The 27500-nt window shown below is 39.9% G+C and overlaps 2 protein-coding genes across 3 annotated transcripts in view; both read right to left on the reverse strand.

Moving 5' to 3' along the window:
• LOC137600702 (synaptosomal-associated protein 25-A-like) overlaps window positions 1-19758 on the reverse strand; it is a 39584-nt gene extending 19826 nt beyond the window's left edge. For both annotated transcript variants that reach the window (XM_068322470.1, XM_068322461.1), the window contains exons 1-3: window positions 19642-19758; window positions 2712-2813; window positions 818-859 (exon numbers count right to left, since the gene is read on the reverse strand). In XM_068322470.1, the coding sequence (XP_068178571.1) occupies window positions 818-859; window positions 2712-2783 (114 nt within the window). In that variant the 5' untranslated portion in view covers window positions 2784-2813; window positions 19642-19758. The remainder of the gene's footprint in view (window positions 1-817; window positions 860-2711; window positions 2814-19641) is intronic.
• A 2769-nt stretch (window positions 19759-22527) lies between these two features.
• lrrc28 (leucine rich repeat containing 28) overlaps window positions 22528-27500 on the reverse strand; it is a 7528-nt gene continuing 2555 nt past the window's right edge. The window contains 6 exon segments of the mRNA XM_068312764.1: window positions 22528-23630; window positions 23806-23965; window positions 25202-25380; window positions 25777-25879; window positions 25954-26160; window positions 27297-27434. Of these exon segments, the coding sequence (XP_068168865.1) occupies window positions 23561-23630; window positions 23806-23965; window positions 25202-25380; window positions 25777-25879; window positions 25954-26160; window positions 27297-27434 (857 nt within the window). The 3' untranslated portion in view covers window positions 22528-23560.

Genomic DNA, 27500 nt, shown 5'->3' on the forward strand with positions numbered 1-27500 from the left:
TTATCTTTTGGCTCAGTGGACAATAAGAAAAATACAATCACGGAATCATGCTGTAAATTAAGACGAAAACCCAATACAGAGAAGCTGAGCCAAATACACACACACACACACACACACACACACACACACACACACACACACACACACACACACACACACACACACACACACACACACACACACACACACACACACACACACACACACACACACACACACACACACACACACACCAAGAAAGCTGTTTCAGAGAAATACTGTATGAACATCCAATCGGCAGGAGGTTCTACAGGCCACCAAGGGAAGTGCTCAGGGAAATTGGAAGAAATTTTCAGAGGTGACATATCGTGTTACTGTACATGTTTTTCATCACATTTGACTGAATTGTATTCAGTATAATAGGAGAGAAAAACAATTGGTCAATTTGCATGTTTGCTTACTCTTTTAAGTTGGCATAATTTCTAAGGCTGTGGCTACTAATGAAAGTAAGTGTTTTTCCTTCAGGGCTAGTCAGAGAGTAGTTGATCTTACATTGGTTAAGATGAAGAATGATAAACCTTTGCTATTTCACATATTTTCCTGCTCATAAAAACCACTGTTACAGCTGAGACATTCAGTTATCTCTTTAGTAGTATTGAGGATGTCTATGTACACTTGATAGAACTGTCATGACTGTGAGAAAATAAGCCTCGATGTATTTCCTTCAGCAAAGCAAGGTTCCATCTAATAAGTTGAAACCAGATAGCTGTTGGAATTTCAGCAAGACAAATGTTTCCTACTGGTCTGCTGAATTGTCCCATTAAACCACTGGACTCACCTCCTCCACCAGAGCCAGCATACGCCGAGTGCTCTCCAGAGACTGCAAGGAGAAACAGAGAGAGACCATTAGCTCAGAGAAGACTAGAGATCAAAGTCAGTCACATCACCAACTACGATCAGTAACACAGGACACAGGGTACACCCTGAACAAGTTGCCAGGTTACCATCGAGTCACACATAGACAAACATTCCCTCTCCCATTTACAGACAATATGGAGCAATTACTTTATCTAAATTGCATGTTTTAGGATGTGTGAGGAAGCTGGAGAACCTGGAGAGAGAACACATGCAGATGTGGGGAGAACATATAAACTGTACAAAAAGGCCTCAGGTGGAATTGAAACAAGGGTCCCCTTGCTGTGAGGTAATAGTGCTACCCACTGCACCAGCATGCTGCACAATTTAATGTATTTATATATTTGAATGTGGAGTGTCAAACTGCTGCTTGTCATATAATTACCCTTGATTATTTTTATCCTCTCCTCTGACCCAAGGGTTATAATTATCGTCTTTTTTAGTTTGCCAACCTGACACTTCTTCAGTCCTAATCCTCCTTTTATTATCTCCCCCTGTTTGCCCTGCTTTAGCTTCATCCATCTGTCCGTCTGTCTGTTCATCCATCCGTCCATCCATCCATCCCTTCCTCCCTCCCTCCCTCTCTCCCTCCCTCCCTCCCTCCATCCCACCTCATGGCTTCACATTATCTCCTCATGAATGTTTAATAAGACCATTTGCGCTGCTCCATTATTCTGCTGCACAGAATTATCTCCACTTCCTGAGCTCCTCTCAACTCATTAAAAAGAGCAAAGTTCTCTCCTCCCCAAAAAGGCCCGGGCTTGATGGACGAGACTTGGAAGAGACAGTTAAAACAAGAGAGGGTCATATGTAAAGCTTGGAGGCCACGGACATTCATTCATAACCCTCTGAGAAAACGTATTTTTTCACTGTGAACTAAGGCTGTGTCAAGACATTTCTAAAACTGAATATTTATCCCCTCCGCTTACAAAAAGAAAAATTCACTCAACTTCGTTTTTAAAAAAGTAAGTGCGTTGATAAACACGTTTATAACAACAACTGCATAATAACCCCGACAACACAGGAGCGAGGAACGAGACATGCAGAAATTGTCTCGCCATTCCTTCTGAAGGACGACTTTCATCTCAGAGTTCTCCCACCAGCTGGCAATGTGTCCTGATCTGACCCAAAACTGGCGTTGGCGTCTTTGGCGAGGAACATATCTTCGACGTGTTTATCTGTCGGAAAATAGCCAACCTTCGTCTGTGCCCAATGTGAAGCAACAGCAATTGGGCTTTTTAAACACAAGAAAGCAAAAAACACCTGGACAATTCTTACAGCCAACATAGTTTTAGAGAAATCCATGCTGTTACTGCTGTAATAGCATGGATTTCTGTAACACTGGTCACACACACACACACACACACACACACACACACACACACACACACACACACACACACACACACACACACACACACACACACACACACACACACACACACACACACACACACACACACACACACACATATGCAAATAGTGAAAACAATGGGAGGTAATGTGGTAGGAAGCTCCTTTATAGTGCACCAAATGAGCAGCTTGTAGGGGGGGGGTCATTGCCTTGCTCAAGGGCACTCAACAGTGGCTGACTTTACATCACCAAAAGCCTAACTCTAACCCGAACCCATCTTTCCTGTGGTAAAACACTGTTTGAAATCCCCTGAAATAATAGGAACATTCTCTGAAGTTCCTGATGATATTAAGTGCAATTAAAAGAGTGCCTAAAATGCTATACTTGAAGATAATAGAATGTATTCTTTTTCTTTCCAGTATCGAAGTAGATAACACCAGTGTTTTTATCTCTTCTTCCTTACCTCATCAGCAATCTGGTCTGCACGTGTCTGCAGGTCAGCCAGCTCATTGCGCATGTCTGATTCATCCGCCATGATAACTGTTGAACTTTAACTTCAGAAATACTGGAAAAATAGAGCGAAAAGGAGAGAGAGGTTAGTGCATTCATTATAATGACCATTTAAGTTCTGTGATGGATGCTGTACAGCATGTGCCCTGAAATGAAGCAAGGACTTAGGAAATTAACCAATGTTCAAACTGAAAACATTCCGGCAATGCCTAAGAAACACATATCAAGTCATTAAAAAATAGTTCTTGCATCATAATCCATTGTGTTTCAAATGCATGTCAAATACATGAATGGATTTTCATGACTAACATTTAAATTTGTGGTGTTTTCTGTCCCTACTTGTCAGATCCATCTTGAGGATGGAGAAGCTCTTCTTTGAGGTGACACATTCAGTTGCTCTCTTTAGCAGTCAAATAATCATTCACAACAGTAAAGAGCTGTTCGCAACAGACTCAACAAGGAGGTCAACACTTTTCAGACAATTATAGCTCAATGCAGGTTAAGTTCTTTAATTCCTTCAAGAGCTCCTGAAAACATTCGATTTTCACAGAGAACCGGAATCACTGCAACATACACAGATGAAACAAAGCTCAGATTTAGGGGATAAAAATCAGGCCCAGAGGCTGAGCTTGCCATACCTAGTCAGCAGATACCATGCATGACTAATTGTTTAAAACACTGACAATTGACAGGTTTTGCTTCTGTTCCACACATGCAACCAGCCGTGTCCGTGGACACCCACAAACCTACATAAACATTACTGTTACACACCCACCCTCAATTAAAACCTCCACCCAACTGACCATGGACTTCCTCCTCAGGCATATCAACAATGAATGGTGAAGGGAGGAGCTTCATCTTTCTAGCATTGAAAGTACAAGTAACAGGACAGAAACGCTAGTCTATTTTGGTTCCTGTGATCTGCTGCCAGACAGTATTTCATAGTTGCACACAGAGGAGCTAGAAATACGCTCCATGAAAAATGTATGTTGCTGTAATTCTGCTGGCTGACAGATGTATGAGGAAATGAGGATTGTGGAGAATTAAGCCTTTAATTTGGCAAATAATCTGATCTAATCAAATCAGACTTTAATTGTGCTTCTGGAGCATTTTTGTATGTATTGGACAAATTATATTGCCAAGTCTTTATTCCAGTGTGACTTGTCACTTATATAAATTTAAGCACCCAGAACCTTTCAGCTCTGGCATCATTAAAGCTTCTTGTAATCTAATCTAGTGCAATATACAACGCTGCATTGGGACCAAGGGACCACTGACATTTAGGCTGTGACTGCAGGAGGAGCTGCAAGCATCGATTTTTATCTGCCACAACAAAATGAAATCTATAAAACCAGGTGTCTCTACATACAAGTGAAACATTATTGCAGTTTATGTAATGTTTATGAAATTATATTTTAGGTCATGCTAATGTTTAAATTCATTCTTGCTCATTTAACATTCCTGTGAAACAGCAAAAACAAATTGGGTATTTAGAAGACCACCTGAGTCCATCTATCATTTTGTCAATGTCAGAAGGTCGGTTTAACAATCACAAGTTTGTCCAACCTCAATGTCGATCACGCATCTGGTCTTCCTGCCACGCCTTCAGTCTGACTGTCTCTGCCTCCGTCCCGGTGGAGTTCTCAGGGTGGTTAATAATTTAACATGTGCCGGGAAGCGAGATTGAGAAGGAAGTTTTTTCCTTCTTTCATGTTCTTCTTCTCAGAATCAAATGACAGAACTAATATCAATCTGTTGTTGAAACACAATACACTATTGCGTAAGGCTATTGCTGTGAGTCTTTACATGTGAACAGTTCAATTACCATGTGGTGCACCAATACAGGATTGCAAATCATGCTGAGTGCTACTGTGAGCCTTTGCAGCAACACCAGAAATTGTGAACTAACCCTTAACCAAGCCCTTTCCCTGACAGTCAACTGTATGTTGTAACAGTGGACATGGGAAACCTATCCAGCCAATCATGTTGCACAAAATGCCAATGACCAGGTGATATTCACCATGGATTTAAATGACATAAAAACAGGAAGAACCAGCTGCAGACCAACTTGAAAGTTCAAATGGATGATGGAATTTTTTGATGAGAATGAAGATGTTAAACACACATAATTTTCTTACATTCAGAAATGGATTTACTGACAGCTTCACACCACAGAAGCCTGGACTGAGATGTGAATGATGTGGATGTTGTGGAACTACACAATGGAACTATGTGTGTAGTATCTGTGTAGTATAACGACAAACTGAAGAGTAAGTGTTTTAAATCATATAAATCACCAAATCTGAGAGCAACTTTAAAGCTAATTTGATTAATGATTCTACACAAGTAAAATTGTCCTTCACCGGGACAACTCCCCTCCCCACTCCAAACAGAATTTGTGTGATGTCTTTACTTCTGGCTGTATCTGAAAAATGTTAATTCTGTTTTCTTATGGTTGTTAACGAGTGTTTAACAATGAAAGTGGATTCATGCAGAATATGCTGTTTTGTAACTTTTGATCGTGACAACAACACCAAGTCATGTGCGTATAATTTACCCTTCATTTCAGTGTCATTTGATCAGAGCGCCGTCCAATGAAAAAAACAAAATGTGCAACACTTTATAGAATGGCATGAGACAGAGACGAGGATTTATGTGATGAACGCTGATGAACTAAAAAAATCCATCATCTCAGTTTGGACTGGGAAAAAGCTGCTCTTGATGATGTTGACAGTCAAATATGAAATTTCTTTAGTTGATTTAAGCTCTGAGACACAAGAAGACTGTCTGTACATTCTGTCACGACAGCAGATTGATGGCAAAACTGTATTTAAAAAATGTGTCAAGTTTCAAAACATAAATGAACCCAAGACACGACCATCATTCCACGTCTATTTGTTGCAAGCACTGCTGTGTTGTGTTGTGTTGTGTTGTGTTGTGTTGTGTTGTGTTGTTTTGTGTTGTGTTGTGTTGTGTTGTGTTGTCAGGGGCAATATTACTGTTGTCACCAAGCATGTTCCAGAAAAAACAAAAACGCTCTACTCATCATAAAATGAAATCCGTCATGCTACATTTACCTCAGTATAAATTACTGAACTATTTACAGTGACATCTCACTCGATCAATAATTCTGACATGCTCTGTTTCTCCTCACGACATTCATCTTTGAGTGTAATGTTCCGCTGTATTATTGATCAGCTTCTGATTGCTTATCTCTTTGCAGGAGAGCTGCTTCCTGTTAACACACACACAAAGTCCAGCTTACATACATCTATTTCCTAAAAAACACTTACCCTCCACTGCATCACGGGTGCAAAATTTTGGGGTAGAGAAAACCCCAGAGAAGCTGACAGAAGCAGACAGTTCATCCCAGGGGTGAAATTATACTGATAGACAAACAACAGTTCATTCATGGACCGTAGGTGAACACCCAGAGGGAACCCATGCAGAAAATGTCCAAATACCACCCAGAAAGTCCCTGAGGTCTGGAGTTGAATCGGGACCCTACCCCTCTCTAAGATGTCGTGTTCCTGACCCAATCTCAGTCTATCAGAACGTGAACAACATGCTATACATACTTGCCACATACAGTATGTCTTTGTTGTTGTTGTTTTTATGTCAATATGAGATGCTTTGAACATGTGTATTGCTTTTGGGGACTTGTGTTGCTGCGTCACCCCTCCATCTCTGTCACTATTATAACACTCAGTATGCAGTATCTTAGCACCCGTTTAGGGTTCACTGATTCCATATTTGGTGAAGGAATGTACGACTTATCAACTTTAAGACAAATAAATCACAGTAATTTCCTGTTTGAATTACAAAATATTGGTCCCAAATTTAAAAACGTTTTTACACGACAAAATTAAGAATGGATTCCAAACACATTTTGCTCTAAATTGACACAGAGCTAAAGCACAAAAGCAATCAGTTGAAACACTGAGTCTTTTGAATGTTTGCTATCATCTCTTTCTGTCAGTCTTTTTCTCTGTCCTTCTCTGTGCAGCTATCATGGTAAGTCACTTCCTCTTTAACATGCTTAACATGTTTTATGCAGAGACAGACACGCACACGTGTTACAGTCGAGAGGACATGACATGACGTCCGGCCATCCCCATCCCCCCACCTGAGGCCCTGGTGGCTATCGCTCCACTTGACTGACGGCTGCTGTAAGGCCTGAGCTGCTTGGCTCGGAGAGATTAAAGTCAGCAGGGAAAGAGGATTTACTCTTCTCTCTTCTCGTACCCACTCTCTCTTCCAGCGGTCTTCTCTGTCTTTGCTTTCTTGTGCTTCCTCTTCTCTGTCCATAAATTTACTCGATGCATAGCCAGTAAAAACAATGCAGTTTAAGTACAGTATAAATGCTCCATGGAAACTAAAAACCCAACTTCTAAATCTAACCACCCAGAGATCTTTACATTAACAGAATAATGTTAAAACAATGTCATAATAAAATATAGTTATGTCAGGAGTGAAAGCAAAAAACACAGCCATGAATGCTTTTCATCAAAGACTTACTGATGAACAAATTCAGGCATGATGGGAGAACATTGACTTAGAGACATTAAAAAGGCACAAATGAATTATTGATCAGAATATTAATAGCACTGAGCCTAAAAGCTGTTACAGGGAGAAGTGGAGGCATGAGGGTTAGGACATGACCTTAAAAAGAATAACAGGTATGAATCTGAAAATAGGAGGATATTCCGACAAAAATAGGTTGAAAAGGTGATAGATGTAGATGCCCCTGCTGTATTACTGAACATAGAAAAATCCTGATCCTTACGTATAGATTCATACATCTGTTACTCTGGATTTGTTCCAATGGATGTTCTTGACTGACTGTTTACCTCTGTCCTCATCCGTCACACCAAACATCACATCTCTGCAACAGCTCAACATGACAACCATCTCATCTTGTGCTACTTACATTATCTGAATTAGTTAATCTGAAGAGTTTGTCTCATAGCTTGTGCATATATAAAGTATAGTGGAACAAGCCGCGTAGTACAGAAATGTATCTTTTTAATTGAAGCTTTTTGTGTCATCTTGCGACTATGTTAACAATATATTCCATTATTATGTAGACCTCTGTTAATTGTTTTGTACCAAAATAAAGAAAAGAATATTAAATGAATTCACATGGCTGCAAGGGATATTAACTTCACTGAGCAGATCAAAAAGAAACACATCATCTAAATGTGTGGAGCTTTAGTTTTCTTATAACTAATAAAATAGCAGAAATGTGAACAAGAGCACTAATTGACTGACTTTATTTTTTAAGAACTAATTATTCATAACCACAGGCTATTTTAATGTAACCGCAAAGAAGGACATCCCTACAATGTGACTGACTGCATGCAAAACACATTTTAGATTAAAACAATCAGGACAAAAAGGTGAAGTCACAGCATCCATCATTGTGGCAGGCTGTTGTGATAAACAACTGAAGCAGAACATTGCTATCAATCAAACGACATGTTCAGTTGAGATAAACAATGTTGGTGAAGGAAATAGAACATCAGGACAGGACTGAAATTCACAGCAAGGGAAACCAGGCCAGATTGTCAGCTGTTCAGTTGTATGTTTCTCACAGGTTTATAGAAGTACGTACGAAAATAAATCTGTGGGATTGTTAGATTAGCTGTGGCAGTCCTCTCTCTTTCATGCATTTGTTTTTGCAGATTGGTTAGAAAGGTGGTGGGATACGAAATGGTGGGCACAGTGTGACTACATATTAGTTTGTGCTTCCTGTTTGGCTCATTTTTGTCCTGATCACAGTGAATGAAGCTACTTTTATTTGAGAGAACGGCACAAAATTGAACTCTGTGCTACCAGTGCATTTCTAAATAGGCAACAATTAAACTCAATAGAAACTTGCACAACAGAGTCATAGAAATTATAGAAATGAAAAATGATTTCAACATTGCAAGATTTCTTCTTTGTTCACGTAAATGTCTTCACTCTGCTATGTGGCATAAAAACACTGAAGGGAAGAGAGCTGATATTAGTGGCAGAGAACACTTAATCTTCTCTTATTCCCTCTCTACCTATTCTATTTGCCAAAGACTTGATCTTCTCTCCACCCTTATCTTTCCTCGTAGATTCATCTTGATGACTGCAATCACAAGCTTTAGAATAATCTCTGCAATAAAACAATGCAAACTTGTTTTCTCTCCTCTGCCCATAACTCAACATGGAGGGCGCAGACCTGCTGTGTCACATTATTAATAACACTCAAGGACTGGAGAACACACAGGGAGAACTGGTTCAAGGACAAGGAGAGTGCCAGGGCAGGTAAGGGTGTGTGTGCCTGTGCCTGTGCCTGTGCCTGTGTGTGTGTGTGTGTGTGTGTGTGTGTGTGTGCGTGTGCGTGTGCGTGTGCGTGTGTGTGTGTGTGTGAGGTTCCGACATTTTAAAACACACCAAAGGGGCGCTATGTTTCATTATTCACAGGATAGAACCAGGTCAGCGTTATTAATGCAGAATCTGTGTGTGTGTTTGTGTGTGTGTGTGTGTGTGTTTGTGTGTGTGTGTGTACATGTGTGTGAGTGTGTTTGTTTGACATAAAGAGTATAAAGTGCATACAATGCGTGTTTCTGATAAAAATCTGAAGTTGAATGGGTTCATATTTAATCAGCTGTTTGCAAACCACACAAAAACAGTTAAAAGCTTTAGGACAGGAGAAAAACACTGTTTATCAAAGATAATAAAGAATGTTTCTCAACGGGATGTGGCATCACAGTTATTCAGGTGTCTATCATACTTTGTAGAGCACCTATTTGTTGTCTTTACCAGCTGCACACATCCTACGTTGCCAGATACTAGCTTCTTGCAACATTCCTGAGGAATCTTGTCCCACTCCTCATGAACAGGTCTCAGTTTCTGCTATATTCTTGGGTTTACAGGGTGCAGCCATCTTGTTCAAATCATTTTCTTGAATAAAACATTTTCCTCTGTTTCTTGATAAATGCCTAATGATAAATTTACATGGTGACTGTTTCTGCTGACAGAGGCCACAAAGCAGCCTCAGAGCATGGTTCAGTGTAGATGGGTTAGGGTTAGGGTTCAGCTTATAATTGAAGTTCCAGTTTGGTCACAGAACAGCATCCACAACATCTGTGGTTTATGTAGATGGTTTTGAGCCACTGGAGATGGCGTTACTTGTCCTTTTCACTCAGGGTGTAGAGTTTGCCTTTATCAAACGAAACCTGAGTATCTGTGCTATTAAGATCTCTCTGCAGTCCTTCGTACATCTACCTTTGCAATAAATTTCCATTGTTACTTTTGAAAGGCAACCATACCTCTTAAGTTTTTGGAAGGTTACTTTGACTTGAACTACACAGGTGGGCACAGGGTTTCTTTAGCAACATATCATTTGTAGTTGTGTGCTGGATGCTATTCAGAGGGTTGAATAATCCTGAAACTACACATTTAATGATGAGAACAAATCCTGTTTCATTGAGACATTCAAACTGTTCTTGTCATGTTTTTGTCATCATAAGATGATTCAATTGGTTCCAAATGTGTCTTATTACATAATGAAATGCAGATTGCCCTCTTGTTTTGAAGAGAATTGATTTTGTAAGATGAACAGTTTGTCTCAGTCATTTTCTGCCTATGATGTCAGCAAGTGTGTTCCTGTGAACATGACACACAAGGAACAATCAAATCATAGTAATGAAGTGCTCCTTGTAAATGTGGCTGATTGGAAAGAGCTAATTGCTTTAACTCAGATTCTGCTCCTTGCAGCTTTCTCAAGAACTCCTTTAAATAACATTAAGAGTCACACTGAATGTGCAGGGCAACCAAAAAGTTAACATTAAGAAGAACCAAGTTTACTGATCCCTTGTAGGGGAAAATATGTTTTCCATAGTTTTCTACGGTTGTCATTTATCACATGCGTACTGTATATGTATACATATGGGTGCAGGCCCGTAACACACACACACACACACACACACACACACACACACACACACACACACACACACACACACACACACACACACACACACACACACACACACACACACACACGCACGCACACACACACACACACATACTGTATGCAAATGCAAATAGTGAAAAAAAGTGGGAGGTAGTGTGGCAGGAAGCTCCTTTATAGTGCACCAAATGAGCAGCTTGTGGGGGGGGGGGGCATTGCCTTGCTCAAGGGCACCTCAACAGTGCTCAGGAGGTGAACTGGCACCTCTCCACTGCTAGTTTGTGCTCCACAAAGGCCTTGAACCGACCACCCTCCGGTCCCCAGCCCAAGACCAAGTGGCCTGAGCTACTGCTGCCCACGTTGAAACTCAAAGGAACAACTACACAGTCAGTCTAATATATTTATGGATTTCAGAGAGATTATTTTTTACTCCATCATAATTTATTCAAGTAAAACTGGTCTCATAAAACTATTTTATTCAAACACCTGATAATAATGTATTATTTTATTGATAATAACAGCCCCAATGTATCTGAGGCTCTACCATAAGATTATTGGACTTCATATTCAAAAGGATTCAAGTGACACAAAAACAACACAATGTCATAACAGCACTTTCCCTGAACTTGAATTTTTAAGTGCAAGACTTAATTTAGAAGTTGAAATTGTTAGAAAAAAAATTACATTTTAACACAGTAGTAACCACTTAACTTAAATGTTGTAAGTACAACAATGTCAGATAATGTATGATGAAACATTTTGAGGCATGAGCCATGAAGAAACTGGTATCCTGTGGGTTTGGATTTGGCAGTATGTATGCTACTTAAAATAATATTGATTTACTTTAATGGACCCACTTACAAGTGTTATAATGTATTTTGCAGCTGCCCTGTTTTGCAGTAGTGTTTGTATTGCCATATGATTTTTTTTCACTCAGTGCTTCACACTATAGAAATTACTTTTGTCTGACTTTGCCCTGTTGTTTTTTGTTTCATCTGGGTGTGTAACTATTCAATAAAGCCATGCCCTCACTGCTGTGTACAGTTTACTTCCTTAATTTAGAAACTGTCAAAAAATTTGGATTGCATAAAATATTTTCTGCACACCTCTGGGTCCTCAGAAATACACCTCTCAACAGTCGAGTAAATTAAATGTTTTAGTGGAGGAAAAGAAAAAGATTCACTGCCTTCTAGGCTAGTAATTACTGGGTATGGTCAACAGCTTAGTCTTCATAACGATTGGGGTCCTCAGCTAGAAAATAGACATTTCCAGACCCTGAGGCACTGCTTTTCAAACTCACCCTAACCATGTCCATAGATATTAAGGCTTACACTACATTTTGCCATGGTGAGCAAGGGAGATAACAAGTGGGATTGTATACTATTTGATGTGCTGAAAGGTGGAAGCTATCTGACTCCTTACTCCGTATAAAACCTGTATGTTGTCTCCACACCAAAACCCATCAGCCAGTTATCCTGATCTGATGGTGACTGTCTCTACCTAACTCACATCTCATCCAAGTGTGGGCAAGGAGGTGGAACTAAATGATGACTTTGACGGTCTGTTCGTGTAATTAAATGGATAGAACCCATGTATTTCAGACAAATTTGATTAAAAACTTTCCATCACCACAAACAGGGCAGAAATGTCAGGGTCAGTGAATTCCATTAGCTTAGGTCTAGGACAACTAACAGGCAGGCAATAACAGTGGCCATGCCCTCAATTATGGAGACATATAGGTCTTAATATAGCTTAACTTCATTCATTCATTGTCTGCATCTGCTCCTGCAGGGGGCTGTAGCCTATCCCAGCTGACTTTGGGTAGAAGGCGGGGTACGTAAGTCACCAGTTCATTGCAGGGTCACACAGGAAGACAATCAGCCTTCACTCCTACAGTTAATTTACAGGGAACAGACACGGACATGGGGAGAACTTACAAAATCCACATTTCCCAAGCAACTCAGGTAGATTTGAACTCAAGGCCTTCTTGCAAGGAAGTGTTAACAACTGCCCCACTATACTCTTAACACCTGGGAAAATTGGATAAAAGACGCCAAAACTGTTTCTTCTACTTAGGGGTCATTTTAACATTAGGCTTGACATCTCAAAATGGTTATTCTCAGAGTTGTGGCAGTTTTGGTGGTGTGTTGGCAACACTTTTCAGCTTGACTGACAAAAGCCCTGCAGTCATGTACCATGGTGGAGTTTCAGGGGTATAATTATAACGGTGGACGATGGGCTGAGTAAGAGAGGCAATGAAAGGTCAGAAAAAGATTGGTTTTGTTTTTTCATCAAACTATGATGTTAACTGCTGCCACTGGTTTAACATAACCATAGAAGGTTAAACATCATGATAGATATTTGACAGATATATTAATCAAGTTCAGACCCTCCTTATGTTAATTGAAATGTCATGTGATTGGTAATACTTCCACTCTTTCATTTCTTGGAGACAGGATTGTTTGATCTGAGGTTTCAAAGTACAGTATGTTTTAATTTAGAATGTTTCCATCTTTGAGCAAGCAGAGTATTACTTATACATCACATTTGACTCCAAGAGAAGCAAAAGTAAGTTTAAATTTGCAGTCATTACTTCTGTGCAGTGAAGATAGCCTGACCCAAAATGACTCAATAAAGATTTTTTGAATTTTTTCAATATTTTTTTTGTGGAGAAAAACAAACAGTCACCCTCGGATCAGAGACAATCCTAGGTTCCCACCACTTCAAGTTGTATTCTGAGCAAATCACGTCAAGCCCGGTTTTACCGTTTATTCCAGCCCCCTTCACCCTCATATCGGTTCTTATTTAGCTGGCTGTTTTGTGTTTGTGTTAGCAAAAATGGGGAAAAACTACCAGAAATCCATTCACGAAAGTAAAGAGGCAGGAGTAAAAGAAGAATTTAATGACCTCACAATCTTCTCAGATTTCGGCTACTTAAACCTCCAGGCTTGAATCCTCATCTGTCTTGCCACTAGCTTTACTGCAAGACTTTCACTATTAGTGTCATGTTACTGTATCATACATTTGAGAACGGTGCCATAAAACACGTAATCTAGATTACAATAGAGTGTTGTGTTTTTGTGTATTAGAGTAACACTGACTGCTGCTGAGTGATTTCATTCGCATCATTGGAGATGACAGGATTGTCACCGAGGCTACATTAATTGTTTAGGTTACATTTCCGTGGTCCAGAAGTGTAAACACTGCAAGAAAACAAAAAAAAAGAGCACCACACAAAACACAACAGAAAAAAACGGAAAAAAGAGCCAGGACCCAAATACATTAAGATTCATCATCATCTTTATAGCAAAAGAGGTCACTAAAAACCTAATACTATAAACTAATTAGGCAAAGCTCTGTTTGGTGGAGGAAAACCACAGACGGTACACGTGTCTTGTTTAAAAGACGACCAATGCATCACTCCAATCACAGAGAGCTACTTGACATTCCATTGACTGCTAACACAAACTCACTGTAATGATGTTTCATCATTTCCCGGATGGCTTATACTGTATTCTATATGTGTCTTGTAGTCTACGAGCTATGAGTAGATCCACTTGAGATGATCTCTTTATTGATAAATTCATAACTGATCCAAAAATAGTCCACCTAGTAGTGTCATTTGCATTTCTATCTATTTAGCTAATGTCTATTGCCTTCTGTCTTCCCACAGACTATACTGAATATTCTACCAGCTGCTGCTTGTACCAAATGAGGCACTGTTTTTTGCTGCTGCCAGCTGATTGTTCATAAAGAAATTTGTGTTTTTGCAGGAAGGATTTTTAATTATTTCATCTTGCAGTGAGGAGAACACAAATTATCATTACTATGAAGAAAGAGGCATCGATCACAATCACACAAACAAACACACACAGACAAGTGCGTACATACTGAACCTCCCTGCTGACCTATAAGAAGTGAGCACATGCCAAGATGTGGCCAGGCCGCTGAGCATGATGGGAGCCCAAAGGCTGAATCTATTAAGGCAGCACACTCACCATGTTATGCCTGACTGCTCATGTACCATACATACACCAAAACACACACACACACACACACACACACACACACACACACACACACACACACACACATGCATGCACACACACACTTCTGAAGAGATGATTTTAATGTCTACCATACAAAAATTAAATCAACTTGTACATTCAAGCTGGTGTTAATTAATGCTAAATAATTAACATTAAAATGAAAAAGGAAATCAGTTGTAAGAAAAATTCCCATAAGAGAAACCATAAAACCATATGATGAGAAGATCTGTTTGAGCTGTGCAAAAAGAGGTCTTCAGATATTTCTGTGATGGTCTGTTGGATCCTTCATCAAATTTTCATCACATTGAACTCCACAACCAGACAGGGAAATGATAAAACCAATATTACATCAGTTACAGTGTGGACTCGAGAAGACAGGAATCAAATAAAATCATATAAAGAGTTGAATTCTAAAGATATTGTACTATAGTAGCAACACAAGCATTAAATGCATGCTGGAGTAAAAGATGTATAAGCTGTACAGACAATAAAATGTTTTGATCTTACAAAATGGTTCAGTGTCAATGTCAGGAAGTATTTCCTGTCCAAACTTTGAAATATTCAAGTATTTCATATTCAGCTTCAGAAATATTAAAAATAAAACAACACAACAACAACAACAGAGCATGACCGTTTCTAAATTAAAGAAATTAATGTCAGACGTTCTGAAAACAGTTTAATAAGCCAGTCTCCAAATTGCCCTCCAGCTCGGCCGGAATGGCTGACCTGAACGGAACAAGGCTCATACGGTAGTTGTTCTCCACCCACAGCAATGCCTGCCGTGACAATATGGTGTCAGAATACTAAGGCATTCCCCATGGAGACACAGGAAGGAAAAACAGACAGGAGTCTGCAGTCGAAACAAGATTGCTTTTATGTTATTTATGTATTTTTTCTTAGTGAGATCTAATAATTATATCAAATTCTATTGAACAATTTAATTATTAATTTGTTATCTTCATAGCCATTGCCTATAATTTACTGCAAATTCCTTTATTTTTCACGATCCCAGAACCTTGGGGGAGTAACTGAACAGCTGAACACACTGAGCAAAGAGGTGAGAGGGCACCAACCTGACCACCTGGCAGGGACAGTACACGAATGTTCAATTCAAGACATCCAGCTCTGGTTTTGACACCTCCACTGAGGTGGAGAATTACAGGACACACATGACAAATGGCTCTCAGCTTTCGGGCATTTTGTATCAGCTGAGCAAGGATGACAGAGCAGATTGCATTTCTGATATTTACTTGTTATATAATCCAAAAGAGGGCGGACAGACTGAGAGGACTGAGAGCTGCAGCAGGCAAGCGTCAATTGAGATGGACAGATTAACCAGAGAAAGACAGCCATGCAGAGGTGGAGTGGTCAGTCTGAGAAGAGACCAAACTCACATCCAAACTGTTTTAGGAATTGTTTTCACCTGTGGTAGTTGGCTACTTGCTGTTCAAAACTTTATGACATGACTTCTAGCAACTTCATCCACTTACCAACTTCTCAAATTTAAATCATCTGTCAAATTTTACTGAATGACAAATAGACGCATAGAGATGTAGGCTGGAAAACATGGTGTTGTAGGACGGGCAGGAGATTCAAAGCAATCATCTGTGGCCCGCAGAGATAATCACTACAAAGCTCCACTGTCCCATTCACTGAGGATAAAACCCGCTCGATTAATCTGTAGGCCTGCAGAATAAACACACACACACACTCACACACACACACACACACACGCACAAACACACACACAAACACGCACGCGGGCATAAATGCCTTGCCACACTTACATAACACATGGACCACTCTGTCACTCGCTCTCTTCTACTTTCCCTCCCTCTTACATGCTCTCCCTTTTCTTTCACTTTGGTATTCACAGCCTCTCTCATTTTACATAAAACCTAGAGCGCACACACACACACACACACACACACACACACACACACACACATACTCACACACAGACATACACACGCTCCTTACCACCATTTCTTCTCTCTCTCCTCCCCTCTCAATAGGACACCTGTCAATGCGCTGCTGTGTACATGCTGTTCTTTATGTAATAAAACCCTATGCTGAGATGACAGACCCATATAGTACCTATAGTGTGTGTGTATGTGTGTGTGTGTGTGTGTGTGTGTGTGGGTGGGTGGGTGCGCGCGTGTGTTTAGTGCTGTGTTCCAGGTGTACCCATGGGTTTTTTTGTTGCCAGTCTTCCTTTCCACTGTCTTTGTGGCTGAACTACTAGAAGGCAAACTAACAGCATGAATATGTAATTTTCACCCAGAATGCTTTTACATGAAGGTCCTCATGCTTATGTAAAATTTAAACTAAACAAAGTTAACCTTCCTCAGCACTAAAAGCTTTCAGTGATATTGATGAATGAATACACTTGGTGGTTGTATGTATATCTCATCTTAACCAAGTTTGTTCTGTGCCGTTCTACGCTGCTGAACTGTGAGACATGCTTGTGCAATGTGCTGGAGAACTGACTCAAAATCGAGTTCATAATTTCAAATCCTTGGGTTTGGTGATGATGATCAAGTAAATCTGAGTTACAAAGTTAAATTCATAATATCTGGTCTTAAATTTGCTCTAAAGTCATTATTTATTCATCTCTAGGCGGTTGCCAAAAATTGACTGAAAAACCAAACACTTTGCTCATATTATTTCTGAGGGCTAATAAGTGAACATCATGCAGTGCAAAAGAAGATTTTGATCACAGTTCACTGTGAATATTAATGCTTTTGTGCCATCTGGCATTTTTCAACAGAAAATACCGAAATTCATCACGATAAGATGAATAAATAATGAGGCAGCATCTGCAAGTTCTGGCATTTTTAAGACACAGCACCAAACTGACATGATGAGAGGTTGAACAATGGGAAAAACATAACATCAGCTGTTTCTGAAGCCTAGAGGTTAACCCAGTATTGAACTCAGGAAGTTGTGCTACGTGATGAGCACCTTATCCACTCAACTATAAGCTCCGTCCCTTGTCTTCTGTTTTTAGAGGTGAGAGGTTAACAAGGTGATAACCCAAATAGGCCAGAACCTAAACTAACCAGCTGCAGGTACTTTGGTATCCCAATATTCAACCCCCGCAAAGAGAAGTGTGTCATGAGCAACTTAACTGCACACATGTCCACATACTTTGCTAAGGTGTATTGTCAAATACTTTCTTGAAAACTTGTAAATGTACAAAATGTTGCGCACACAACACAAATTACAATCAGAAACTATTGTCAGGTTAATGGTTTAAAAGGTCAACAGCTCTTTCTACTCACTTAATATCAACCATCCAGAAAATGGGTGGATTCTTGCAGTCCTGTCTGTAACATCTCATAATTGCTCACCCATATTTACTGTTCACATTGCCTGAGGCTATCTTTCAAAATATCTAACGTTCCAATTTAAAAAATTATATCATCTGCAGCCTGAATTCACGTTATACTTACTGAAGACAATTTTTAGCAAATTTATTTCACATACTGTATATTGTTTCATTGAACATTGTTTATTCAATGTTTGTATGTTTGGCCTTTTATTTGTTTGTGTATTGTCATATTTAAACTGTTTCATTGTTTTGCTGTTTGCCTGTGTGTTTTGGTGTTTGCTTGTTCATTTTTTGCTGAATTTTTTTGAAATACTGTGTTTACTGTGTCATAAAGAGTCAGAGCTGCAAGTTTTTGTTCCACTGTCTCAACATGGAGACACATGAACCAAAGTCCTGGCAAATAACAAGAGCGCTTTCACATTCAAACTGAGTGCTTTCCACCACAAAGTACAATAATGATAGACAGCAATACGCACAATCATTAATGATCCTACGCTGCATATTCCATTAATACATCGCAAAGCCAATGTTCTCAGGATCTGGTCACATTGGAAATATTAAGCCAAAGATCAGAGCTCAGGAAGTCTCCCTGGCTCATCCTGAAACAGCACCATCACTGAAGCTAAGGCCCACTCCTCTGGGAAAACAGAGGCAAAAACATCTTAAAGTTTGCTGGCATGAACAAAAATATGACCATGCAGAAAAAACGGTCTATTTCCAATGCAGATCAGATTATGTTTTGGGTTTTTTTAGAAACCCGTTTATTCTGCCTCACTGCAGAAGCAGTTAACATCTGAACATCACCAATAATTAGAGGGTGGTACTTTTATTTTCTTTTTCATGAAGAAGATGGAGAGTGCTGTAGGATAAAATGCATGCCGCTTTTGTGGCAATTGTTTGCTTTTTGTTTTGTGTTTCAGTCTGAAAATGCACTTTTTACAGAAATAGTCAAATACTTATTCAACTAAAAATCACCAGGTTCTTGTCCAACCATCCTACCTATAGAAGGCGTGTAGATATCTCGTCATCTTTGCAGAGGACCACCGAGTGTTTAGTTCTCTCAGCCTATGCCTGAGCATTGAACTCTGGTCGGAGTTGCAGGGTGTTTGTGCCGTGAAACTGTCCACGGTGCTGAAAGTGGCTCATCCGACGGAGAGTGACCGCTCCCGGCTCACGGCGAGCCTCCAGAAACACGAGAAACAATTTAACACGAAATGCTTCATCCGGCCATTTAATCCTCGCAAAAAAAAAAACAACTACTTTAATCTCGTAATGTGTTTAAGGGGATCTCCAGTTTTCTATGGAAAACGGCACAAAGTTTAGACCGAGATACAACATTAGCTCATTCCTTCTACTTCAGCTCATTTGAGCCCGTAAATTCTGTCAAACGAACCAGTGTTGTGATAAATATTTAACGTTTGAAGAGAAAATAAAACTTTACCGTGCCGCCACACATAAACCACTGCGCAGAACTTTAAACAAACGTATTTGGTGACTAAACTCAAACTCAAAAAGGAGATGGTGTTTAAGACTGAGACAGAGCCACACGTACCTCGTCAAGTTTATTTTGTTCGTCTTCTCTTGTTGGACCGAGTATGCAAACGTCCGTCCGTGTCAACGCTCCACTCACCGGGACTGAACCCGGTGGAAACACAGCGCCCTCCTCCACGACACAGGTCAAGCTAGAAGACTGTGAAATCATCACTTCCGGTGTATTTTTTTTTAAATAAAATAAAGGCGTTTCAAAATATGCTCCCTGCTAGTAACGCGGTTGTTTCTTTTTGATTTTGTTAATATTGTTCTAAGTTTGTCATTTAATAAGAAATTTAGATGAAAAATACATGTATGCATTTCATTCTGAATTGTTTTAACTTTTAATTCGCCTTTGGTTAATTTCTGCCTTTCGAAGGCTTTTAATTTGAAGGTTACCTCACCTTTCTTTCTGCCTCGTTCAGAGGAAGCTGATCGTTTTTACAAAATGGCCGCGCCCTCTGACGTCACAGGGAGTGGATTAAAGCCCTTCAAGTCATGTCTCGAATACTATATTGTAAAAATATGTTCAGCATATTTGCCAAGCATAAAATTTACACAGAGACAAATAGTCGGATTTTGCTTTATTTGTGTTGATATATAAGTGGATAAAATATTTTATTTAAGTTATAAAGAAACACTCTATGTGAATGCTGTTTGACAGAGGTGATTAAACATATAAAATGTGGAGTTGTGCATTAAAGTTTCAGTGTGACAGACAGGAAGAGATTATAGAAGTGTAAATGAATCGTTTTCATTTCCTCCAGTCCGTTATCTTCACACATAACTCTGCAGGTAATATGAATGAAATGAAAATGAAATCAACTTTAATGATCCATAAGAGGTGGTTCTATTTATATACAGGTAATTATATAAATAGGACCAACTCTGTCCATTACCTCTATCCCAAACTGACTATCTAGTAGTGATCGGTCACACCATGATGCCAGTGATTGCAAGAAAATAATAAAATAGGTGCGAATATATGCACAACATGCAGGGAATGGATGGAAGCAGTTTAACTTCTGTTGCAGAGAAATTGAAAATGTTCAAAAATGACTCTCCGAATAAATCTATTTTTCAGACCTCATGTGTCACCATGATACTGATCAGATGTCACCAGCTCATTCCAAATACCACGCCGAATACTTAAACAGGCATTAACATGACAGAAAAAGTCACACACTCCAGAATGAAACAGAGCAGAAATTAAAACTTTTAAAAAGGGATGAAATGTATAAATGGTGTATAAACGTATGTATAAACTCGGGTACGTGCCACATGCAGAAGTTCTCTGATGACACTGCAATTGTGGCATGTATCAGGGGGGGTGATGAGAGGGAGTACAGGAGAGTGGTGACAGACTTTGTGGGGTGGTGTCAGCGGAACGAGCTTCAGCTGAACATCTCCAAAACCAAGGAGATGGTGCTGGATTTCCGGCGGGCACCACCCTCCCCACAGCCAGTAGTCATCGGGGGTAAGGAGGTGGACGTTGTGGGGACTTATAAGTACCTGGGGCTGCAGCTGGACAGTAGACTGGACTGGTCGCACAACCTGGACTGTGTGTACAAGAAGGGTCAGAGCAGGTTGTACTTCTTGAGGAGGCTGGCCTCCTTCAACGTCAGCTCTAATCTGCTCAGACTGTTCTACCAGTCCATTGTGTCCAGTGTGCTGTTTCACGCCATTGTGTGTTGGGGTGGTGGTGCCACGAAACGGGACACAGAGAGACTCCACAGGCTCATCCGGAGGGCTAGCTCTGTGATCGGTCAGGATCTGGACTCGATACAGACTGTCCTAGAGAGGAGGACTATGTCCAGGTTTAGGTCGATCCTGGGTAACACCACCCACCCCCTGCACACCACCATCACCCAGCAGAGGAGCTCCTTCAGTGGCAGACTGCTGTCACCAAGCTCCTCCACTGAGAGACTCAGGACCTCCTTTGTGCCTCGTGCCATCAGGGGGCACAACCACTCTCTCAGGAGGAGGGGGTCTGAAGCCGCAGGGTCATCAAGGTCGGGTGAGAAGGGATAGACGTGGGGGGCCTGGGACGCACTGTGGATGCACTGTGGGACACTTTGTGGGGGTCCTTAATCAGTTCACAGCTCGGCTCATTCACGTGTTACTCATCACACTTCATCGACTCCCAAAGCTCTTTCTTCTCTTCTTCTCCCATGTGCCTATGCTTCCTTCCTTTTATTTTAGGCTATTCTTTTTCCTGTTGTTATAATTATGTAACAGCATGTATATAATGTTACTTAAACTTTCTGTCATGTGTGTATTTATTGTATTTATTGTATCTCTTGTGAGCAGATGTCACCTGAATTTCCCTTGGGATCATTAAAGTATATATCTATCTATCTCTATCTATCTAAATGTAGACTGTCCATGTCATATACCAGGCAGAACAATACTTGAGTTAACATCTTTACCCTATTGCAAGTGTGCAATTGAATACAGGATTTTATATAAGGTGTTATAAGAGTGTAACTGAACATGCATGAAAACGAATGAGGAAACATAAATTAGCAGAATTAATATATGCAAGGATAAAAGATTTTTTTAAAATTGGGTACCATTTTATCCATGTATCCAGACTTTGATTGTCTTTTGTATATTATGAGCATGAACATGAACATGATATTTTTTCCAGTCAGAGACATGATAGTCCCAGAGGGCCAAGAAAGTGCTGCAGCACCATACACAGAGGATGCGTCTCAGTCAGATGAACACACTATCGATCCTGGTAAAGGGACTGTTGTGCTTTCTGCTCCACTCTCCACAGAAGTCTAGTATCAGTCACAGTACACATGTACATACAAGTATAAAGCACTGAGGCTTCAAGTTGTCATTCATAATAAATTTTTAAAAATGTTCTTTAGAGGGTGTATGGACACACAATTTCAACATATGAATATAATAGTTTTTAATGCAGTGCATTGCTGTGTTATGGCAGTGACACATTTCAGGTGCGGTAAAACATTTCAAGAACAGGCAAGGTATTGATATATGAAATTTGACTGCGCCTTTTTTAGATTTGTACCATAGAAGTATGGCACAATTTATGTATGGACAAGGTTTTTGAAAAAAACAAAAACAACTTTTAAAAATGTGTCTCCAACTCTGAACTTTGCTCGAATCTGGTAGAATGACCCAGTAATGAAAACACAGTGGCTCTAATGAATTTGGAATATTCCCTGCAGATGATAACAATACATTTAACTTCAGACAGGAAATCTTAAAACCACCGAGTCTTCAATCTGAGTTCCCATTAATTTCACAGAACGCACTTAAATTTATGTAGTTAGCCAATAATCTTACATTACACTCAGGCATCTTTGTTCAAAGACACATGGAGACTAGTGAAGAGTGAACGTTATGGAGTCAAACCCTCACAAACTGATTCTTGTATTTTTTATTTCAACCTTTCAATTTTTTTTAGAAATCAGTAAACCTCGTAGTTGTACAAATTTTAAAACCTTAATATCAATCACAACAAATCAGAAGTGACAGCTGCAAAAAACATCTGTGTGAAAAATTATTATTTTATCAAACAAATAGTGCGTCCTCACGGAAAGTGCTTCTTAACAAGTAGTTGCATCAGGTTGCCTGTTTCTAGGCAGACCTAGTTAAATGGGGGGAAAAAATGGTGCCGTGTTGATGCACAGCATCCCCACCACACACACAGCTATACAGCAATGCCTCCTAGTTAGTCTCAGTTACATAATGTAGGGTCTTTGAAGTGTGTTCAAACATGACTGAAGAAGCCATGTGTCCATCATCTTCTCCACCCGACAGCTACACATTTTATGGTTCTTTCCCATCTGCCAAGGAAAGGGTTCATGAACTATTGGAACGGTTTACAAGCCCGTCGTCTGTCACCTTATGAAAACCACTCCAGAGCTCCAGAGAGAAAGTGAACAACAAGGATGAGGAAAGCACCGTCATGCCTGGAGGTCAAAGGTCCGGATGCAGCGACTGGAGCAGCAGTAGGCTACAAAACTCACAGCTGTCCTTCAGAGGAGAAAAGTGAAGAGGAAGAAAAACGTAAGGATTTGAAAACATGTAGTTGAGCATAGATATGCAATTATCTTTCAGTGCTGTGAATAAAAGAAGAAAAGGTGTAATCAGGTTGTGAAGTAGCTCTGTCGGCAGTCTTGCTGGGAAAAGATGGTGCATTTGTTCTCACCTGCGGTGAACTCCTGCCAATACGGTGTTACGGAGGGGAAAGAGTTTGGGGTAGACTATAGTGAACATGGCTTGACTGCAGCGATGGCAGTGTCCCAGGGGAAACAACAGCAGGTCCAGAAGGCTCTTTGGGAGGCTGATGGGAGGCAGCAAGTTGACGTCTACAGGAAAGACAGTAGAGGAAAATATTTGCAAAAACCATCCAGCTAAACAAAGTGTTTTCAGTAACTACCCATTCTAGACTAAGGGTCAGCAACCTGTGGCTCTGGAGCTGGATGCTGCTCTTTAGGGCTACCCTAGTGGCTCTCCGGAGATAAATTACAAATGAAAAAAAAAAAATACTGCCTGCATGTTTGTTCTTTAGTGATAAGCAGTCAAACAACAAAAAGACTAATTTAGAAAAACATTTCCAGGGCAGCCATGCTAAACTTGCAGACGACCACCCAGCTGGGATTGACAGAAAAAGTGTGATTACAGTGCTTCTGGAGAAATTGGAGGAGCGCAAAGATAGATTTAATAAGTGGATTACATCTCCAAACTCCAGTAATGCTGCTAGTTTTGTTGTAACCCGAGAGATAATAAAGCGTGGAAAACCGTTCACAAATGTATCTGTTTTGTTTTTGTATCACTACAAACACAAAACAGAGATAATACACAATATGCCTCTCTCTGCAAAGACAGTGAAGGAAAGGACACGCAACGTCACTAATCAGCAAATCAAGGAGATTAATTCAACCACCCCAGCACACTAGTTGCCTATGATGAGTCTTGTGATGTGATCATCATTGAACAGACAGCACTGTTGTGCAGGTATGTAAACTCTGATGGGCCACAGGGAATGTGTTGCAGGGAAAATAAAAATGTAATCTTGGCTCATTATGCAATTGTAGCCTACTTAGACATTTCGATAGTAGGCTAATACAGTATAGCTAATATACACTTACAAAGCTTATAATTTTTTGCGGCTCCCGACAGATTGGATTTTAGTTTTTTGGTCCAATATGGCTCTTTTTGGGTTGCCAACCCCTGTTCTAGACAACGATGTGGTTCCTCCAAAGTTGCTACATTACAAAAGTATCTCACTCCTGTGTCCTTCTTAAAACACTTCATTCTGTTTTTGACAGAAGCCAATTAAAGCTGCAGAGTCGACTGAACCAGTCAGAAGGTCAGGAACTGCATGGGAACGGCACTGAAATTAAATAAAAATAAAATAAATCCTGTACCTTCTCCTTCTTTAGAAAAACATACAAAATATGTAACTTCATAGCCTACTTATGCATCACAGCAGCACAAAAATAAAAAATAAAAAAACAAATTGTCAAAATCTGAGCAACTCAACATTGACTCTCCTCAAATCCACAGTAAGTCCAGAACTCTAGAGTCTTTAAACTCCTCACCTTTTGTCCGGCGGTGGAAGATACGATACAGGGTTCTCATAGAGAGCTCCTCCAGGGGAACCACATTATCTGTCTCTGAGCCCACCACCTTCACTTCAGGCGGAAGCCTGAAGAGTGCCTCAACAGAACCGAACCACTCATCCGGGTCACCCTCCACCGTCTGGGACGACACACCACACCTGCATGAGAAAAACACACACATTGAGTCCACTCACATTGTGGACTCTTATTGAGTCCACATCAAAAATATATTTTCCAACAGTTTTATAATTCTGTTCCATTATTCAACAAATAGATGGCCTCATTTTCATCAAAGGATGTTGCATTTATCCAAATCAAATAAGCTGAATTAAAGTTGAACAAATTAAACTCTATTAAAGCAATCTATCCTTTTAAACATCTCAGACACTAGCGAAAAACCCTTTGCTCTTACTGATGCACACCCACAAATATGTGGCACGCATGCAACATATACACAAAGTCCCACGAAATGGTGAAAAGAGTAATAATCTACAGAAAATAACTTAATATGATATCTGCATGCCTTGAAGCTCTGCATCTGCAGGCTAACTTACCCGCTGCAACCGATGACTTTGTTGTACAAGTAGGAGGGAAGGCCTCTTAGGTCCACATTGTTGTCCACAAACACAAACTGCAACTCCTGTGACTTTCCCAGATCTGGAACATGCACAAAGATATTACCTTTGTGTATTTTCCAGTAGCTAAATAGATAATAAGAAGAGTATACTGACCAAGAGGCAAGAAAGCCAGCCGGTTGGAGGCCATAGACAGCTGACTGAGGCGGCGCAGACAACAGAGCTGTCGTGGAATGTGGCTCAACAGGTTGTGGTCTGCCGTCAGATTCTGAAGAGATGTACAGCGATACAGCTGATCTGGTAGAGACATTAACTGATTCATCGATACCTCCAAAGTCTCCAGCTCCTTCAGCTCTCCAATCTCTGAAGGTGTCAGACACATGAAATCAGTCTTTATGCATGTTCACAATTTCATCACAATCAACAAAAGGTAAGTTTTATTTCTGACTTGAAGTAATATTTGATGCTTACTATCAGTAGCATTATTTATCCAGTACTCAAAAATTCTGACATATGGAATCAAGAAGCAAAACTTGGAAATTTGGAAACTGTAATTTGATAAGATGAACTTTATCAATTTAGAGAAACTTTTGGAAAGATCCCCCCAACAACCTTTACTGACCAGTTTTGCAATAAAACGTTTGTTCTTATGAATAATGGCAGGCAGTACAACATTTGGAGACATTTTACTTGGGCATTGAAAAGTGAGGATGCTATAACCAATCTAGACTGTAAGCTCCTGCTGTTGGTAGTTAGGGATGACTCTTGTGGCGTTAAACATTGATTAATTGATGTGTAAATGTCATGATATTATTGATTGACAGCTCAGTAAGAAGTGCATGACCATTATCATTAACCATATGTACGATGTGACATGTACAGGATTTGAAAGGGTTCAAATGCATTCCTCTTTTCATGACAACTTCACAAAGCAAGGAATCAAATAATAAGCAGTATTTCTGATTTGATTTTTACATTCAGTTATGCCTGGTTTGTCCCACTGTAACAACACATGGAATAAAAGTGTTACTGATGTTCTAAGCTGTCTGCTCTGTCTGTTGAATGTTATCTCAGTAACTCTCTGCTGACAAATAACATAACTTTGTATAAATTGACAATGAGTGACAAAAATGGCAAAGACTTCTCAGAAGTGACAAAGACTCAATTTAAAAAAAAAACTCAAAAAAACCTCAATTTCTCTCCTTCCTTTTTTCATGCAAACAGTTCATGCATACACAGATATTATCAATTCAAATTCTGTTAACATCTCTCTTATTTTATAATCGGAATTGTTTACAGCAGCTTAAATTGATTCTACAGGCTTATCTTCAGTGGACTCGAGCTCTGATGCATCCATACACTTGAAAATATTTTCGTCTGGGTGGACTGATGGTAGATGTGAGGCTTTTGAACAGTGGTGAAACAGAACCAAGATTTCATTCAAACTGTTCAATTACTTCTTACTGTTTAGAAAATAAGAGAAACAGTCAGTGTTTCACCTTGGGGAAGACATTTCAGCTGGTTACTGGACAATCTCAGATGTTGCAGAGACCTCAGTCGGCCAATTTCTGGACAGATGAGCTGGAGGGCATTGTTACTCAGATCCAATGACTTCAGTCTGGCCAGGTTTCCAATTGCTGCAGATCAAATCACATCCGCCCTCGATGATCAAAACACTAACTCAACATGGTAGACAAGTCAAA

The sequence above is a fragment of the Antennarius striatus genome, chromosome 1 (assembly GCF_040054535.1).
Source record: "Antennarius striatus isolate MH-2024 chromosome 1, ASM4005453v1, whole genome shotgun sequence".
Lineage (NCBI taxonomy): Eukaryota > Metazoa > Chordata > Actinopteri > Lophiiformes > Antennariidae > Antennarius > Antennarius striatus.